The sequence below is a fragment of the Canis aureus genome, chromosome 4, assembly GCF_053574225.1.
Source record: "Canis aureus isolate CA01 chromosome 4, VMU_Caureus_v.1.0, whole genome shotgun sequence".
NCBI classification, from domain to species: Eukaryota; Metazoa; Chordata; class Mammalia; order Carnivora; family Canidae; genus Canis; species Canis aureus.
In genome coordinates this window covers 45,935,655-45,956,557 of record NC_135614.1, presented here as the reverse complement: position 1 = coordinate 45,956,557, position 20,903 = coordinate 45,935,655, and the positions used below count along the sequence as shown (strand labels likewise).

At 37.2% G+C, this 20,903-nt stretch overlaps 1 protein-coding gene across 5 annotated transcripts in view; it reads left to right on the top strand.

Annotated features, from left to right (window-relative positions):
• TENM2 (teneurin transmembrane protein 2) overlaps window positions 1-20,903 on the top strand; it is a 1,508,878-nt gene that overhangs the window by 847,266 nt on the left and 640,709 nt on the right. The window contains exon 1 of one of the 5 annotated variants that reach the window (XM_077895601.1): window positions 7,883-8,418. The exons of 3 other annotated variants lie outside the window; for them this stretch is intronic. In XM_077895601.1, coding sequence (XP_077751727.1) covers window positions 8,373-8,418 — 46 coding nt within the window. In that variant the 5' untranslated portion in view covers window positions 7,883-8,372. Of the gene's footprint in view, window positions 1-7,882; window positions 8,419-20,903 lie in introns of those variants that run through there. One more of the 5 variants, XM_077895606.1, reaches the window with a different exon arrangement.

Sequence of the window (20,903 nt, the reverse complement as noted above, 5' to 3'; positions counted from 1 at the left end):
AATCACTGGAAAAGTGGTTTGTTTGTTTGTGTTGGTTTTTTTAAGCCCCTTATTATAGGGGATTTGTCAGCTGTTAAAATCAACACTTTTTTGTGTTAGTTAAATTCTCATCAGAAAGACGTTGTTGCTTTCAGAGTGCATCTAGAGATTTAGGAACCAGCACATAAAATAAACTATTTAATTGAGATCCCTACTTTCATTTCATTCTGGAAACAGTAATTCAGTGGCAATTGTCTTTTTGATTGATCATTCTTTTGGGGAGGGTTCTACCTTTTTTATTTTTTTTAATTAAAGAGTTAAATTTGGAGTTAAGAAAGGCTGTAAGTGGACGGGGACAGTTTAAATGCAGAATCTGCTTGTAAATCTCGAAAGTAGCACCATTAGATGTCATGCACTCTGAGATGCACTTGAGTGTGTACCCTCCAGAATGTCTGTTTGTTGTAATTCCATCGCATTACATATTTTAGTGCATATCTCTTCCTAGCAGCTTCCAGAGCTTTTCAGATATTCAGCATCAGAAATTGCACTGTTTTATCCTGGATTTTTACAAATAGCAACCAGATTATTGTAAAACAGAACTATCTGATAAGTAAGGTTGTGAATTGCTTTTGTGATTGTCATGGGTAAGAGTATTGGAGAAACTGGCAAACAGTGCAGTACACTGGTTACTGTAAAAATCAAGCCTGTAACAGTGAATGTGTTTTTCTGATGAATACGTTCAAGGCTGTGATCATTGTGCAACTTCTGGTTGGATGCTTTCAAATGTTCCGTATTGAAAAACATCAGTAACAAGAACCAAATAGTCCACCAAAGCCTGTATTCAACTCAATGGAGAGGAACGTGAATTCTTACTTAGAGTTTCATTGAGGCCAACTCTATTCGGTCCACCATGGGAAGCAGAGATTTGAGGTTCCCTCTTGATTTGCTTTCCATTTTTACTTTATGATTAGGTGGCTGCTACTTTGGTTTTCAGTTAAGCGAGGGGTGTTCAAATCACTACACAAAACAGAAATGGAAAATAGACAAGATGACTTCTGTTCAGCAGACAAAAACCAAAATGCCAGAACAATGCTAATTAATGTTAGCAATTTTATAAGCAAAATATTTTTTTAATTGGCTAAATAAGATCTGATATAATTATAATATTTGATAAACTGATTACAGAAAACTGTATCACCAACCTTTAAATCATATTACATACTCACTGCAATTTTGAAAACAGATATGAAAATGAACCTGGATTATCTCCTCTTTACAAGTAAGAAGGATACATTTAGGGCTTTTTTGAAATGTTAGGGATTATGCCTTGGTTTTTTTGGAGATTTTTTTTCTTTTTGAAAAACAGTAATTTATAGACAATTCCAGTAGCTTGAATCCTCACTAACTATAGATAGAAGCACCATGAGGGCAAAAAGCTTCCTTAAGAAAGTTCCTTTTGTCCAAAAAGTAAGACTTAGGAAGGTGAGGGGTCTTCCTCAGTGTTCTTTCCCATCATAACCCCCTAAGGAAGAACAAACCTCCCAGAATAGATAAATGTATAATTGGGCTTGGAATGACCCCATAGGTGAGATCCTATGATGTTGAGAAATCTTCTTTCTAAGGATTAGCTGTTGATGGGTCAACATAGCTGACTTCAAACTACTGTGTAAATGATATCCTTCCAGAAGACAGTTGCTAATTCTTCCCACTGTAAGAATTTCAGTTTGTTGGAATGAGTTAATTTTGACACTAATTTGAACACTGGCTGACTGTGAACATGTGCTCAAGTAAAGAATAAATAGCCTTTCATACCATCTAAGGGGTGAAAAAACTACAAAAAAAATTATATTTTGCCCCCACTCTAGCAGTATTCTAACTACAGTTTTCTAAAGGCCAGATACTGTGTTATAAGCTCTTTTACATAGTTTCTGAATGATATAATTTTAGACCTATTGATATGTTCAGTATGAACGCCAAATAAACACACACACACACACATATATATAAGCACACTCTATGTACAAGATAGTACTCAAAGAAATAGCAATATATGTTACATTTCTTAAAAAAGCAAAGATGGTTCCTATGACCTTCAGGAAACTTAAAATCTGTGTGAAGAAATAAAAGTGACCTGCAGATATTAGAAAGATAACAGCTCACTAACAGTATGAGGTATCCAAAGACAGGACGAGATTAATTTGGAAAATTATATGTAATAAAATGTTCCGGGCAATGGGCTCTTTGAAACTCAAGAAAAGAACATTTACCATGAACTAATAGAATTTAGAAAGGATCCTTCGAGGATGGGGAATTTTTATATTGAACAAAGGGTAGCATACATTTAACAAAACACATTTCATGGGAAATAACAGATGGACCTGGCAAAATACAAAATATATTTGGATGTATCTAAACCAATTGGGTGGGAATTTTTAAAAATCGCTAGAAATAGATGGATTTGGGCTGACTCTATTCACTTACTCATTATCAAATATCTATCTAAGGAGCAGTAGGCACTGCTCTGGGTATGAGGCATATAGCAGCAAACAATAGCATATCTGACTTCATGAAGTTCATGTGAATATCAAGACTAGTACAAGACAATAAGACTTTGACACCACTGATTATCCTGTGTGGGGCACACAGGCCATTTCTCTTAGTTCTCTTGCTTTTCACTTGTGCACAAACAGGCAGAGACTAAAAAATATGTATGTATGCATACATATTTTGCATATGTGTTGTACATATATGCATACATATATTTTTTATATATAAATATATAAGTGTATATATGTATATTAATAAATGCATTCAATTTGTTAAACATTGCTTATCACCATGTACATCAAAAAACATTGATTGCCTGAATATTTTATGTTATTTCAGGTGCTCTAGCATTGTGTGGACTTAGCTAGGAGGAAAATAAATGAGAATATAATTATTTCATTTATTTAAAAAGAAAGAATTAAAGATGACTGAACACCGTGGGTATGTGAGTGGTTATTTCTGCTTTGCTGTGTAACCTTAAAGAGATGACTTTCAGCTAATAACCTACACTTTTCCATGCATGGAATGGGTGGCCTGAGGGGCCTATCTTCAAGCAGAATATAAATGCCAAGGATGAGGAACCAAATCAAATTGATGAGTATCACTTTCTTGCAGATTTTATTTTATTTATTTATTTATTTTGTGGAGAACGTCATTCATTTCTATCTGCATGCCTCATTCATATGTAATGTTTATCTTTTACATTATTTTGTATAATTATGAATCTTTTCATAGAAAAGATGATGAAACCATTTCCTCAAACAACAGTGTCACTGAATTTAAATATGGTTAAAAACTTTAATCCCCATGAGCACAGATGATCAAGCAGTCAACAAACATTTACCGAGTAGGCAGGCTACTTTGTTTAAAGATTTATGGGAGGTACTAAAGATCCAGAGATGCTTTAAACATGAATATTGCTTTTATTTAGTCTGTAATGTAATTGGAAAAATAGGGCACAAACCTGAAAACCCAGATAATAAACCAAATACAATATAGGCTAATTTGTAAATGATCATAGGGATAAAAATAGCAGAGGTTGAAAGACAAGGGTTTATATCCTGGCTTGGCCCTTTGTTCTTTGTGCGACATCAGAGAGGTTAATTTTGCTAAACCTTCATTTCTTCTTCCATAAAATGTTCTAATAGCAGCCATTTGGTGGGTTGTCATGAGGTTTAGAAATGAGAGACAATGAATAAATCTTGGTCATTTAATAAGCATTTATACTATTACTATTCTTTTTTATTATTACTGAATATTCTATATTGTGTAAGTACTAGCTGTATACTATCATGCTAATCACTTTACATTTATTTGCCAATTAAATTAAGTCATCACAGTATTTTTTGGATGCAGAAAGTGAGATCAAAAGAGGAAAGGGATCTGATAGACGTCCCACAACGAGGAAGCAAATTTCACTGTCAGGAGTTAAGCTTAGGATCAACTCCAAAGCCAAGCTCCTACTTACCACATACCACCTTTCCTGGAGCATGAGTAGCTACTATGATTAAAGCAATTTCACCACTGTAAACTTCAGAAGCCCAAGACAGACATCTAACTTGTCCTGGTCTTGGATAAAGGGATGGCTAAAGATTCAAATGCATTCTGATGAAGGAGAAGGGAATATTCTAGAGAAAGCAGGGAATGTACTGGAGGCTCTGGGAGGAATGGGTGTGATCAGGCTCGGGGAGCCTCCAGCTTGCGGTGAGGAGGTGATTCGATGAACATTGCCTTGGGTAGGTTGGTGTCAAATTGCAGAGGTGATTGAATGGGGGGGCGGGGCGGGAATCTGCACTTCATTTTCTAAAGAAATATGAACCTTTGGCAATTTTTTTCTTGTATATACCAATATTCATTTAGAATGAGAAAGGAAATCACAAATTACAAATATAAAAGGTCAGTAATTACAAATATTACAATTGCCAAGAAAGTAACATGATAGTTTTATTATCAGCCTGACCCACCTCTTCAATTGTTTCTCCTACAGTTTTTCTGCATGCTCTTTGTTTCTTCAAATGATAATGGCTTTCACTATCACTTTTTTAGCCTTTGATGGTTTTTAAGCTGATACCTAATACAATGAAATAAAACAGACAAACAAATAAAAATTGCTCAATCAATAGCTATTGGGAATGGATGTCATTCAGAGTGGCATTTTGAGGAGGTTATTCTGGCTTGCAAAGGATGAATTGGAGGAGAAAAGAAAACCTCTTAAAATGGTCATTTTCAATAGCTGTGTCATGACAGTTGGGAGAAATGTCACGAATAACAAAGTACTAATAGTAAAGTATTGGTTTGCCAAAGATTAGCTGTTGTATCCATTAGAGCAGATTCAAGGTCATTCCTAGAATAACATCACCCACCTTTACTTAGATTCCAAGTGCTTTCTTACAAGAGGGAAAGACACGAGTGTCACGATTTAGTTTGGTCTTTGGCAAGACCCTAAGAGTGTCCTCAAAGGAGTGAGTGCTACGTTTCATCCCCCTCCATGTGTCTCAGGATAGAAAAGCACAGGGAAGTGCGGCATTAAAAGAGGATTGCCACAGGCCAGGCCAAAGTCCCCAGGTTGAAAATGCCCTAGAAATCTGGAAATGAAATAATAACTTTAAGAGACAGGGGTTGGGTGGGGAGATATTTGATAGTTGTTGATAACTGAATGATGAGAAAGAATGGAAAGAAAGGTGCCCTGGATGACTCTAGGCCTTATACGCTTCACACAGGTTGAGGACATGGGAAGAACTGCAGCTTGTTTTGAGAAGTGGGATCATGAGTTTGGGTGTAGAACTTGTTGAGTTTTAAGTATATTATCCAAGTGGGAAGACCCAGAAGCAGGTTGAATAACTAGAACTTACAAGGAAGGTCAGGGTGGGAAGAAGTCTGTGTGAGTCAGCTATTTGGAGGTGATAAAATATTGTCTATCTTAGCTATTAAAAAAAAATCTGTTGGGAGGATTTCCTACTAAGAGGTAATATTTATGAAGCACTCGCTGTGTGCTAGGAACAGAACTCACAACAGCACATGCATTATTTATTCCTAATGACAGCCTCATGAGGCAGGTATCATCATTACACCCATTTTAAGGTAAAACAGCCACAGAAAGGCAAAATAACTGGTCAAGGTCACACACCAAGCAGGTGGTAGAGCTGGGATTCAATCCCAGCCAACCCAGTTCCCAAAACTGAGCACTCACCCACCATATATTCCACAGTATAAACACATGAACATAAAGCTGTCCCACAGAGAAATGTCTTGTAAAGAGTCACATTCTATTAAGAAATGTTAACAGGACTGGGGCCACCTTTGGCACCCCACAGAGCCCCCTTCACTCAAGATATCTTAAGAATAAATCATATGTATCAAACTACAAGTGATGCCCGCTCAGGGTACCCACCTCCTCACTAAGGAAGTGGTAAAAATAAGCAACAACACTGACAGCCACTTATAGCTTTTTTTTTTTTAAATCTTTTTGTCACCTTGATTTGTTTTTATCTTTCTTCCACTATGTCTTGCTGATCCTGTTCAATATGCCCCAGGCCCCTCCCTGCTTTTATTGCACTGAAATAGTTGTATTCTTGTAGGAGAGTCTTTATTTTTATTGGCAGAAAATTCTCAGTCTACTTACTCCCTTGTATAAAGTTAATTTTAACTATAGAACCTGTATCAATAATGTCATTTAAAGGAGGCTGCTTCCAATACACTCTGTGAAATGTCTGCAGAGAATTTCGGATTTACCAGGGCACACTTCCCTAGCTACTGCGGCTTCCTTTCTCTTCTACATCTGAGCTTTCTCTGTTCTCTGGCCAGCTGCCTTCTGTTCAGCCCCTGTGTGTTCTCCAATCTCTGCTCTGCCTTAATGATAAGTAAGGCTTCATCTTGATCACATTGCAGGGATGGAAGGGGGGGGGATTGTTACTTCTTTATTTGGGGCCAAGCTAAAGACATATCCTCCAATTGGCAAACCACAAAAATTATTACACTTCAAGTTTAATAAGATCAAGCAATCCCTCTTTGGATAGAGCCCTGTGGCCAGGGTGGAGAAAGGTCTTTCTTCCTGGACCAGTTCTCACTGCGTATCTGGTGGCTTACACGGGATCTCCAAAACATGAGACGCCTGGGGTCCAGGGATATACTGGTGGGCTACACAATGGTTGAAGTGAGATGACCGGGTTTTTATTTTTAGTTTTTCCAGAATAATAACTGTTATAAGTAGGACACATGGGATTTATTTTCCATTATTAGAATTGCTTAATTTCAAAATTATGGTCAGTCAAAAGCTTGGGTGTCTCCCCTTCTTGCTGGCTTACTACCACGTTAGCTCAGGTTACCATGGAAAGCAAGCAGTTATTTCCACCAATAACTTATACCAAACACTTGACCTTGGAATCGGTAATTTACATCCTTATAAGAGAGGTCACTTAGGGAATTTAACTGTGTAATCCTAGCCCCCATGTGGCAGAAGATGAGTAGAAATGGAACAAAGCTGGTAAAACACCATTCGAAACAATTTGATTTTGGGAAATCATTTCTTTTCGACTTTATTTTTAAAATGGAACCTACTTTAAAATGGTACAGGAAGGCAGAAGGATGCAGTAAAAGTCTATAGAAATAGTGACTCAAAAACTCTGTTCCAGGACTCAAGAAGGCAAGCCTGTTGTCACATTTGGAGGGAAACCAGAAGGAATTTAGGTCTTCACTTTCCTAATAGCCTCTTTTCCACCACTTTTCTTCAAACATCTTGCCCTCTCTTTTATTTTGCCTTTAATAATACAACTAATAGGGAGAAACCACCTTTCAAACTTTAGCCAGGAAACAGAGGTTCTGCAAGTACTAATATTTTGGTGTGGGCTTCTTCTCTTAAAGACAATTACCAAGACGAAGCATTTGTTTCTTCTTTTGTTTACCCATGGCAGTTTGTCAGCAGTTATGATAAGTAGAGTTCCATCTGCCAGTAAAACTACGTTGCAAATTGCCATAGAAATTAGCAGCTTTCATTTTTGCCTACATAAATAAATATGCGAAATAAATTGCACATAAATGCCTCCTAAAAAATCACAGGTACACCGCACAGTTAAATGCCAATCAGACAAAACCAGAGACACATTGCGATTATCTCAGTTTTCAAACCTGGAAGATACACGAATGTGTTTCTAAATGAGAGAGGCAGTGTATCATGCTCGCTGAGATAAAAACAGAAGCTGCCAGACACTGCACTGTGGCTTTATTCTCAGAATCCTTTGCCTGAAACCCGCTCTATCTTTTCTCCGTGTTCTCCTCTCTCTCTCCCCCTGTCTCTCTCTCTGTCTCTCTCTGTCTCTCTGTCTCTCTCTCTCCTTCTCCTTCTCTCTCTGCCTTCTTTCCCCCTCTCCCTCTCTCCTCACTGTCTTTTCCCTCGCTCATTGTTCTCTCTCTCCTCCTGCCTTTGATGCACATACGTTGTCACATTCCATTGACTCTCTCCTCTTCTCTGTTCTTACACTCAAGCCTAGCGGTGCTTTCGCCAGGCAGCGGCAGCCTCTCCTGCGAGTTTTAGTCATGTGTGCAGCTCAGTTTGATCGAGCGTTCCTTTTCTGCCTTTTCACTCTTACAAAAGATTAAAAGGTGGCGTCACATTGCTCCCCTGTTCCTTCCCGCAGGAGGGACTTAAAAGGGACAACAAAAACTAATCACTTTCAATAAGCATTTTCTTGCTAGGGAAAAGGGGGGGAAATAAAAGAAGAAGGAAAGAAAGAAAAGGGACAGAAAAAAAAAAAAGAAAGAAAGAAAGAAAGAAAGAAAGAAAGAAAGGCAGGGGGGTGGATTTAGCGGTGTAATTGGAGACCGGTGGTGAGGATTGGGGCGAGCTAGAGATGTTGCACGCTGCTAACAAGGGAAGGAAGCCTTCAGCTGAGCCAGGTAAGAGCGCCCATCGGAGGGTTTGACCGAGTGGCTTAGTTAAATCTCTGTTTTCACCGTTTTGTAATTGAGAAAGGCATCCGCAGCAGAAGCCGATTTTTCAGTCGGCTTCCTTTTGTTTAACATAGAAAGTACCTGTATTAATTTTGATGAATTAGAGCATGCAGCAAATTCAATTGAAAATAGATTTGTATAGTAAATGCATTTATACTGAATGATTTCTTCTCCGTTTTATTTAAGGAGAGAGATGAGAAAGATGATTTTGATCAGAATAGCACTTTGCATTATGTTAAATTCTAAACAGCTAACGGAGAAAAATAATCCAATTGATTCTGTTTTTGAACTCGGGGACTTAAACCCTGGGAGAGAGCTGGCATTTGAAATTTTTCTTCTAAGCGAACTTCTGATGTGTTATAATAATTTTTCACTGGAGGTTTAAGCAAGGTTAGAGTTTATTTAAGTCTAGTTGCTGGGGTGTGTTTGGTTTGGATCTTGTCAGTGAAGCTCTATCTCCTTAACCTGTGTCAGGTTGATGTTTCATAAATGGAGATTAAGTGTTGTCCCAAATGAAATATGAAGTTAAAACATCAGGTTAGGGCATGTTTTAGAACAGGATCCAGTAAATAATTAGGATAACTGAATTATGACAGTTTGAGATGGGAGTTAACTCTGGAGGTGCTGTTTGGTAAGCCTTCCTGGCTTTTAAGCAGCTCAATAATGAAGGGGGCTAATTATCAGGCTCAAGTTGGAACTTTGCATTTAGGACCCTAAATATAGAATACATGTGGACTTTCACCGTAGGTGGCTTTTAGGAAGCTGTCCCTTTTGTGCGCTATGAATGAGAGTTGTGGATTATATTTGATGGCATTTCTCCTTTAAAGAGCTTTGGGATGAAGCTTAAAAGGCTCACATCTATTTTAACATTGAACAAACACAAAATGCAATATACTGTAGTCTCCCGGTACCTGATTTTTATTGCTGCTGCTGTTATTTTAAGGTTTCGATAATGTGTTTTTAACCTCAGTTTTCGTTGATTTTGTGTTCATTGCCTCTGCTGCTAAAATTTATTGCTGGCATGAATGAACTGAAATTTGAGAATGCAAAAAAAAAAAATAAAGATAGAAAGAAAAAAATAGAAAGAAAGAAAGACACTCATTAGCCAGAGTTTTTATTTAAGGATACAGAAATCCAAATTATATCCAAGTTTGTTACCTAGGATGTTACCTAAAATGTTTGACTTAATTTTTAGATAATTTTGAGGGGATGGGAACATCTGAATATTCAAAGTACAACATTCTGTTAAACGAATGCTTCTCTGGAATGAGATCTAGAAAGGTGACTTTAATGCCTCCACAAGGTTTGGTACCGGAAAGAGCTGCTGTACTATGTGGCATCATTGAGACCAGCAACCGTGAACCAGAGGATGGTTTATATATTTATTTCATGATAAGATTCTTTTTCTTACCGACTTTCCAAATTGGACTTGCTCCCCAATACCTTACTCTGGCATGTCTCATGTTTGCCAAACCCTCTAATGGCATTTCGCGGGTGCAGCACGTGAATCCAATTTTACGAGTATACATGAGGAGCTGCTGAATTTGGGGGGAGTAGAGACCAAAGAGACAATGGGGTCTCATCAGACTTCAACATGGAGAGATAGCCCGCCGAAGTTCTGAAGGAAGACCCCTCGTACAGGTGTGGGGAATCTTCATTTTTCCATCATGGGGAAAGAGCAGAGAAAGATGTGGACAGGGGTAGAAGAAACTGCTCTAGAATGTTGATGGAGTCATGCTGGTGGTAGCCTAGTGAGTTTTTAAAATCACATCACCTGCAGTTTTCTTTTCTCAACTTACGAAACTTTGCAGAATCTTGAAGTAGTTCCTCTTGGATTCAGTCCGTGTCTCGACATAGCTTTCTCTCATAAAATCTTTTCTCTGACTCTCGCCTTACCCAACTCCTCAGTGTTAGGGCTGCCACTGATAATGATGAATGTTTCCTAAAAGAAGTGACAAGTGTTGAGAAGATGGGCCGGGAGAAAATATGTTGTCTGCGTCACATATGTGTTTTAATTTTGTTGATGAAAATGACTTCTTCAAGGTGAGGAGATGATACATTCGAAGTTGCAGCTTGGCTCTCTGTATCAGTGAACCACTACCCTTCTGCCCTTCTTCTAGACATCTCAGTAGAGCTAACGTGGGCAGAAATAATCTGGTTGTAAACTGGATGGTAGTGCAGCATGCACTTCCTAAGCAGATGGTAACCAAAACTATCCTTACTCAAACTATCTGATTCATATAAATAGCATTTTTCTGACTTTTCCAGTAGATGTTGCTGGAGAGCAAAGAAAAGATCATTTTTTTACAGGAAAAAAAGAAATGCAGTAGACTTATAAAAGCCAACGGAAAAGATCCTTCTCCCCAAACTCCGCTGATAGCATTTTGCATAATTTGCTAATTAATGAATTATATTGAATCATTACCTTTTATGATGTTCTATAGAAAGCTATTAAAACTTGAGTTAGATTTTAAAATTATGGGATTGTTCTCTTTAGTCCCTATATATAATGTCTGTTTGCTGTTTTCCGTTTTTAAAAAATCAAGTTAACTGCACATTACTATTCAGAACATTTCATCCCTGAATGCTAAAACCCTTTAACATGCAAATATGATGTCAGAGGAAGAACTGAAATAGAATACTCTGAGAAGAGTAATGATCAAACGCATTATAAAAATATGCACCAGTTGCCAACATGTAATGAAATATTAAGAAATTAAAAGCATGCAACCTCTAAAGTAATAGAATTTCATTGCTCTGAGACTGTTTTCCCACTGAATATTAAGTGCTTAATAGATCTATCCGTAAAGAAACAATCGAAAACCTACATGGTTTGTCACTGAAGTTCTTTCATTATATGATTTTGAAAAATTAGCCCAATAGGATTTTCCTCAGACTAGGAAATGTAATTAACATTGGATATTAAGTGCTAGATTTCCGAAGCAAAAGCCACAAAGCTTGATGGAGAAAATAGGAATGCAGAGAGCAAGCATCAAGCACTACAAGCTGAGGGGACCCACGCTAGAACTACTCTGCTGGTAATCACTCTGATAAAATGACAAAGATGTCCCAGAGGAGCCTGGATTCTAGTACCCAGACATGAACTGATGCAATTTCAGGCAACCAATGACCTCTATCTGTAGGAATATTTATTTTTGGGAATGATCAATTAACTGATTTCAATTGTCAAAGAGAAGTGTATGTATTTTTTTTTTTCTATGCACGGGGAGCCTGGATATTACAAAGGCACAGACAGGACAAGGGTATAACCTATGTGGTAGAGCTTTCGGTTTTTTGTACCTTAACCAGTCCGAGCTCTTTTCTGGTGGATTTTTTCTCTGCATTGAAGCCCTTCTTTGTCAGTTTTCATTCCTGAGGTAGGAAATGTTCCCGAGGATGTTTTGATTTAACACCCATTTGTTTCTCTTTTCTGGGAGAAAAAAAAAGGAAAAAAAAAAAAAAAGCTTATCTTTAAAAGACGTGTCCGGTACTCCTATATTGTAATTAGTACTGTAAGTCCCACTGGATAGAAATGGCCTTTTTTTTTTTCCTTTGATTCAAATACATTATTTTGTGCTTGACCTATAGTGGGTTTTTTGTTTGTTTGTTTTTCTGTCGTTAAATAAAAAAACCAATTGTACAATTTGATGGGAGATTTGGGTTCCTTTTTCTGGTTTGCTTGCTGTTCACTTTTGGTATTCTCTGTTTTCAGTGGAGCTATCAAGCACTGACTCTGCCCAAAGCACCCTGAGTCAAATGTGCCAAATGCTACCTCAAACAATAACAACAAATGTCTGTCTTCTCACTGAGAATCTTAGGAAGACACAAGATGTGACCCATACCTAGAGAATTGCCTAGTGGATTAAAATGTACCCAGTTCTAACTCCTTCCTTAAGAGAATGGAACAGAGAGGTTCCTCTCACTGCAGGTTGAGAGGATCCTGAAGGTGGAAGTCTTTGAATTAGGAGCGAAAGGTGAAGATACAAAATAATCTCGATGAGCAAAGTGAGGGGTCATGTGGTATGTAATACCAAAAAGAACGAGTAATGCCAATATGATTGAGAGCCTTGAGTGGCGGGTCGAGCGATTTAATAGCTACTGAAAAGATGAGATCTGAAAACTTCAAGAAGAGTTCCCTCGGAAGAGAATAGGGAAGGAGTGGAATAGTGGGTCCATACTATACTCCTGCCCACCCAACAGATGCTGAAATGTCTATCTAGGGACCATCTGCTCTCCAATTATACTGTGGCCTAAGGGAGCTATTGTTACTAGTGGGATATTGCTTTACTTTTTTAGGGATGTTGTTAAAAAACAAAACAAAACAAGTGAGAACCCCTTGTCTAGAGGCCAGAAACCAGAGGCTAATCTATTGCATTATCCTAGACCGAGGTGGTAAGGTTGAGAAACACTGTCACAAGGAGGGAGAATGGCTCCGAGAAACACCTTCCTATTATAATTATTGCAATTTCTTGTATGTACTGTAGATGTCATGGCCTCATTAGACAGGGATTCTGTGTATATGCATTTGTTTTCGTAAGAAAAACCTTCACTATTTGTCAGAGATGAGACCTGTAATTTAGAATGTGTTATATTCTCTGCATACTATTTGGATATAATCAATTAATGTGATGTTCATTTCCTGTTTTCGGAGATTGTTTAGGATGGATTCTTATGCTCTTTAAAAGTTTTCATCCTCTCTGAGAAGGTATATACTTTATCTGTTGAAATTAATTACTTCTTTGAATTGCCTATGTGTCAGTTACTTTCTAGAAACCTTGACTAACTTACCTTGAACTCTTAGATGTGTAGTGTATTTGACAAATTCAGCTGTGGAGATTCCTCTAACTATATAGTGAAGGTTTATATGTTAACATTTAAGATGTTTTCTTGCGCCCAACAGACTTCATAATGAGAAGGAGCAGAAATAATTATTAGCACAGTTAGGTAAGTGGAGTGCCACCCTTTTTCTCAGAAATTGATTTAACCAGACTATTCAGGTGAACAGGGTTACCAACATCACCTTGGAACCAAGCTATAGATGATTGCCTTGCCTTGTCCTCCAACCACTTTAATCTAATTTGTTCCATTTACTTCTCTAAGCTTTTTATCTTCCCACCATTTTAATACCATCAGAGATGGGGGCTGCCCATGACATTCACACTTGACATTATCAAACACAAAAGGCATCACTCATGCACTTGACTGCATTACAATGCAAGGGAAAAAAATAGATCCCAGAGGCTTAGAAATTATTGTTTCATACCTTGAATGTAGGTGGGTTTTTTTCCCCCTGTTTCCTCCAGCCTGCCTCATTTGACTGTTTTTGCTTCTGTGTGCTTCCAGAGAGTTCTGAAAACCCTGGAAAAATCAGCACTCACGAATCCATAACATACACACCCTTATGTTCACTGGAGGCATGCATGTTAATACAATGGAAATTTACAACTCTATTATTAACTGTTATTTGCTAGGCATCAACCACATTTTGATGTAGTACTGAAGTTGAGCCTTGCACTTGAGCTGTTTTTTCACCATTGACTTCAGTTTTTCTGGCAGACAGCTGTGGCCAGACCTTTTCCTGACTCACACATCTGTGGTCATTGCAGTAACTCTATTATTGCTGCATAGACCCAAAATGTTTGGAATCTCTAGCCATCCTGAGTTTCTTTACCCATGAAATCTTTGTGTGTGTGTGCATTAGGGTGGGGGAAAGATTGTTAAAGTTAATATAAATTTATTTATACCTCCCTTTGCTTACTGTTCTGAACTTTCTATGCAAAGACAATTCCTTCCTTTCCCTGCATATATTGGATAACATTTGTGAGTTGGACAAATAGTGTTATCAGATTGTGGTGAATTGCTTCAGGAGTATTACATCATGCATCAGGATTGTGTGCTCTGTAAAGCTCTGTAAAACAGCTAGCTACATGGTATCCTACAGGTTTAATATACTTCTGCAGCCTTGTACTTGGGAAGGATTTCTGTAATTGGAGACAATCTAGCAAGGAGAACTTTTTAAGCCATTGGAGGCCAAAATACAAGTTTTTGAGAAATGTGACTTTATAGGCTTGAAACTGAGTGGATTACAAATTTCTCTTAACTGGACAGAATCATAATTGCATATATAGTACAGTTCTGATTATCCAGGGTTTGAATTTCCAGCATAGGGATTATCCAGATTTCTTTTCTGACTCCCCTGTCTTTTCTCTAACTACCTGACGTGAATCATTTCTCTAATCATTGGCACCTCTGCTAATGGTATGGAAGGGCATATTTGAGCAGCAAAATCCAAACCAGTGAATTATCTTTCAGAAGACCTAATTATGTAAAAAGTCTGAGTGGCTAGGTTTTTAAAGCTATTCACTAAAATTTAAATTCACTAAAATTTGAAACTAGTCTCTGACTAAATTTCAATTATGGTGCCCCTCTTTCTGTTTATGTATTTACTATAGGTATTCTTATACCAATATTTTATTGTCATGTTTAAGAGGCAAAAAGCAAATCAACCTGCCTGAATGATGTCAAGTAATTGGTTTCATTGTTCTGGCTTATATCATCCCTCTCACCTATCATTCAAACCAACTACTATTTTGAATCAACTAGTTGGATATTGTGCCTCGTTGGCATTTTATAAGACCACAGATCAAGCCAGTGTACCTTGTGCGGGTCGTCAGGGTTCTGATTAGCATATTCCTCTGGTATTAACTACACACATGGATTATTGGTGTGCAGGCCCCACTGAGTTAATCTCCAACACCATTTCCAGTCCATTTCCATCACCAGCTCACTGCCAGTCAATCTTTGATAAACTATTTATATTTAGGATTTGCCCCCCTGGAGGTCTTCAGAGTCCCAGAGGACTTTAAAGACCGTAAAGCCTCTTTAGATAGAATTAGGCTGAAATGGTCAAAGTATAGGAAGTTTATAGGGACGTTGGCATTCCCAGCACCTTTCCAAATTTATAGAATAGGCCGCAGGATTCCACCTACTGGAAATCACTGCAGAATCACAATTTGATTTCCTTTCTTTTTCTTATATGTCAGTTGTGGCTTGGACATTTTCAAAGTCTTGTGGTTGTATCTGCCACTTGGTAACAATGTCTCAGCAAATAATTGACTCTTCTTTCATACTATCCTTTTGTGACAAACATGTCTATAATAATTAGTTGCACTCTAAGGTGCCTAATCAAACTCTGCAAGATGTTTCTGTTTCTAAATCTACTATGTAATATGATGTAAATGACAAAATATAGCTAACACAGATATACTGAAGGGCAAAAAAAAAATGTTAAAACGCTCTTGATCCTAAACATATTATCACTAGATTAAAATTGAGTATATTAGAGAGAGATTTATTTGGAGTTTTTAATGCTGAGGTATGATTGGTGACGTAGTGTAACGACAAGTGGTTTTCCACCCATATTCTATTTTATTTCCACCCATATTTTAAATGAGAATTTAAACAGTAATGTAGTATACAGTACTGAAAATGGAAAACTTCAATGACTATTAGAAAAATAATTGACAAGTCTAGTCATGAGTTCTGTATAGATGGGGAGGTGCCTCATTTACACATATATCTATACATATATTCATGCATATATGTTTCTCTTTCTCTATATATATGTACATGCTTCTACCTCCATCTCTGTATCAGTATCTATATTCGTATCTTTATCTACTATAAATATTCAGAAGTAGAGAGATAATGGGTATATTCCTAGTAAGATATGGCGTGGCTATGTGCCTGGTAAGATACTGCACTTTTCTCCAGCTGACATTATTCATTTCCCGCAATCTAATGTCAGTGTGCTAGGTAGCAAGGATGCCAAGGCGAACCAGACCTAACCCTTAAGGAGTTCATGATCTAGTCCTGAATCAGAAATTATTTTAACGTTGAATGTTACGTTCATGAATATATTTAGCAATTGGAAACACAGAGAAAAAATTCAAGGCTTACCAAGCCATCTGAGCTCTCACTGGGTACATCTAAATTTGACATGCTTTGCCTGGTCAGGAGGAGGGCTAGAAAAGAAATACAGCAAGCATGATTTGGGGGAAGCATATCCTCACATAAAGTGATCTAATCTCAACTAAAAATATATTTGGCTTTATGGAAAAGCTTGGCCAGTGTGCCCAAATTCTCTATTATTCCTTACTGCTGGAAAGTCACAAAGCAAAGATAGGGTTAGTTTGTTTGAAATTCACTTTTCGGTGAGTCTTATACAAGTAGAACACGGAAAGTGCTATCAACATGCTTATTATTAAACATGTATACCTAAGGGTCTGTTTGAAAATATATGTAAATAATATGTACATATTTTTTCTAAAAATGAAATGGGCTTCTATGGTTAAGATCCTTTTATTCCTAGTTTGTATGTCATTTATGATGTATATGTTGTATGTATTTATAACCACATATCGTATGTGATTTATATACACACACATATAGTCTCTAGAGGTCAGTAGAATATAAGAAATGGGCAAACCTAGATGAGACCTAGAGATTCTGGAGACCATTTTTCAAATGGCAAAATGATAATAGTCTACTAATGACATTAGGAACTAAAATCATTAATCAGTGTTAACAAAAAAGTCATGTCATTCTTGTTCCTGAAATGAATCTAATCTATTTGTTTTAAGCAAATTTCAGATAAATGAACATTTACATGGCAAGAACCTTGACAGAAACTCAAATTTTAATTACTTGACTGTGGTTTATTATGAGACTGTAATTCTCTAGAATCCTTTTTTGAAGATATTTTAATATTACCAGAACCCAATGGTAAATTGTTTTTAAACATTTGACTATTATATCCAAAACCTATTTCTATTCTAGCTGCCAATTCAGTTTCCTCAACTCTTACAAATGAATGATTTGATGATTTATATGTTGCAATTCTATTTGTTCTTATGAACTAAATGTCCCTGATGTTGGAAAATGTATTAGAAAATTGTGATTTATTTTATATATAAGGCTAAAAATGTTGACAGTTCAGCAAATTGCTGCACAGTTGAGCATGTTTATCAAGTTTTTCTCTAAAAAAGTCATGCACAAAAAGTGTAGAAAATGATGGCATGTAGCTATGAGCTATCTGATCATAAAGTTGCCAGTGCTCTTACACACCATCTCGTGTGATAGAAATTAATTTCTGAATTTAACTTGACGTTGCATGATGTTGAACGTAATATGTCTTGCACACATTAATATCACTCACCCTGGGAACTAATTTATCAATAATGTATTCCCATATCTGCCTATTTACACCCTAGTGGATGGCATTTTAAGCTCAGTTTCCTCCATGATAAATCCTAATCTGGGGCTGCAAATACAAAATGCTTAGAAGGGCGTGGTCAGAAATAAGACAGTAGGAGGCGATGGAGGGCAGGGAAAGCAGAACAATTTTAAACACATGCATACACAACAAACAAACCAAAAAAACCTACTAAGCATTTTTGGAAAATGATCGTGTGGAGTATTTCAAAGAACTTTAGGCCAGAGTGGCTTCCATTATCACCAAGAGATAATTGATAAATATTGATAGACCGCTTCCAATGGATAATCTGCTTGTTCGTTGCCACATTATTGAATGAGAAAGAACAATGTATTTCTTGTTCTCAAGGAATTTATAGTGTAATGGGGTGCTGCCCAGGCATCATCTCCCCTGCCTCTGTGCCCCCACATCTCCTCTCTCAAACTGCTACATTCCCTGTTCCATCCCTTTCAGTTCTTCCAGCTGTCTTTGCAAATGCTCATCCTTCTTGTCTTCTTCCAACATTCTGGCTTGCATCTTCTATTCATCTTCTAGGTTTCCGCTTAAATGTTGCTTCTTCCCAGATTCCTGGACTACTACAACCTAAGTCTAAATTTGGAGCTCCCTTTGTGACCCTGCGACAACACATCTCCTTTATTATAACAATGTTCTCAGTTTACATGACTGCCAGTTTGTCCATTTCCACATGCCCTTAAGTTCAGAGGGGGCAGGAACCTTGCGGTTAGCTTGTGCACTGATGTATTATGATACCTAGTAAGATACCTGGCAGCATAAAGCTTATTTAACTTGTAACTCTTGAACGGATGTTTAAATACATAAATAATCACAATGCACTGATAAAGTAAAAAAGAAGCTATCATCTCTTTCACGAGACTGGGAAGGATTCACACCCTTGCTTGGACTCATGTCTTACTCAAGGACAGGTTAGTAGTCTTAGGGGTCACCTTTCTTCTGCCTCTCCTTACCTACCTTGAAATCGATCCAGGTCCCTAAGTCATAGAATGGAACCAACCTCTTAGTTAGATGCAGTTGTACACTTTTTAGTTGTATTTTTCTCCTTAGGCTGTGGTGATGTTATTTATGATCGATGGTAGACTTATTCTAGTGAAGCCCCAAAATGGTGACTCTCCTTTCTACTCTAGTGATTGGTTTCAAGATAGGGAGCCTTGGCCATCAGAACTACTTAAAAAGAACTAGACCCTGAGCACCATGAATATGGTTTAAGTAGGGATTCAGACATGATAATGCAGAATAAATATACATTTATTTCTTTTTAGTTGTCCCTAGGGGACCAAGGTCATTTTATGTGAAGATCTACGCTCCTCCCTAAATATTTCAGTAAGGCCTTTGAATTCTCTTTAACAGATGGAACTACTCCTGGTTCCTTATAATTGAAAGAACCCTAACAGGTCCCAATCCTCCATTTAACACCTTGAGATTTCTGTTTGCATCTCTACCACAAGATTTCCCAGACCCCCACACTGTTGCTCTCCATAGATAGAGCATTTAGATGACTAAGTAGCATCTGGTTTGTGCAGTTGTTGTCAGAGAACCCATTTCATTTCTATGTGTTGTTGTTTAGGATCATTCAAGTCATACTCTCAAAGTAGAAAATTATTCTCATAGAACCCCCGTATACGGTTAAGACTGGATTTGGAAGTAAGGAGTGAACAACTTTAATCTTTTGTGATTTTAGTCAGCTGCATTCCAGGTATTACTGTCTTTTAATCACAAATGTGTGATAAGTTTGTTGAGAGGTATGAGGAATATGATAGAAAGAGCATTCAGATATGGTTTCTTCTCCTCCGCCTCTTCCTCCTTCTTCCTTTTCACTCTTATTTTAAATTACCTTCTGCCTTTATTATCAAACCCTGTGCTCACTGTTGTTTGTTTTTATTGTCTACAGGAGGGAGCATTTTATAAAAAATATATATATACAATGAGATTCACTCCATATATTGATATGATGAAAGCAACCTTGGAATTATATTGTTGTTCAGGAAGAATAATGGAGGTTTCAGGAAGAACTAAAGCATACCTGATATGACGTGGAGGAAGAGGGCAGCTGGCTATTATTCTATAGTTTGGTAATATTTGCTGCCTTTTATCAGAGATTTTATTTTTTAATATTGTGCCAGGGAGGCTAAAAAGATTTTATTTTTTAATATTGTGTCAGGGAGGTTGAAAAAAGGAATATGTAGAGATTAATAATAAGCAAATCCTTTTCTTCATCTCTGGAAAGAATTTAAGAACTCATCAATCAAAATATTTTTCTAAAAATGCATTGTCTTTCTATATTATACAAAAACATCAACAACCAGCAGCCATCCTAGAGGTTCTTTAGATAATAATTTTATACAAATTTTAAGCAAATCATAAAATTATTTTAAGTCATACTAATAAACATTAAAAAGCTGGTCAGGGGATCCCTGGGTGGCGCAGCAGTTTAGCGCCTGCCCTTGGCCCAGAGCGCGATCCTGGAGACCCGGGATCGAATCCCATGTCGGGCTCCCGGTGCATGGAGTCTGCTTCTCCCTCTGCCTGTGTCTCTGCCTCTCTCTCTCTCTCTCTCTCTGTGACTATCATAAATAAATAAAAATAAAAAAATAAAAAAATAAAAAAGCTGGTCAGTTTACTATGCCCCTGAAAATATGCAGATTAAATGATTTGAGTTCACAACTGTAATTTCTATTTTTAAATATTTTACATACACCCCTGACCTTGTTTTTGCTCCTAAGATGATGTCAAGACGTCCATCCCTTTCTCTTCTTTTCCTTCTCTGAAGAGTATCCTATTAAACCCCCTTGTGTATCTTTTGTAGAAACTCTTCAAACCAAAAATAGTTTATTAGATTTCTTCCTGAATGAGAAAATATTTTTTTAAGAAAAAAAGGTAATTCTTTGAAAAATGAGTTGTGCTTGCCTCAAGAAGATATGTTTCATTTGTAGAAAATTATAACCACCTTCGAACAATCACAATATCTCTCCTTTCCAAAGCAACCTGGAATGAGGAATCATCAATATCAGAGTAAAAACTTATGCATACTTCAATTTAGCAAATGACTTTACTTACAAAAATACATACAGATATAAAAAAATAGAACTTGGACTCTTCGGTTTATTTTGCAGTTCTGAAAGTGCTTGTGGATTTCTTAATG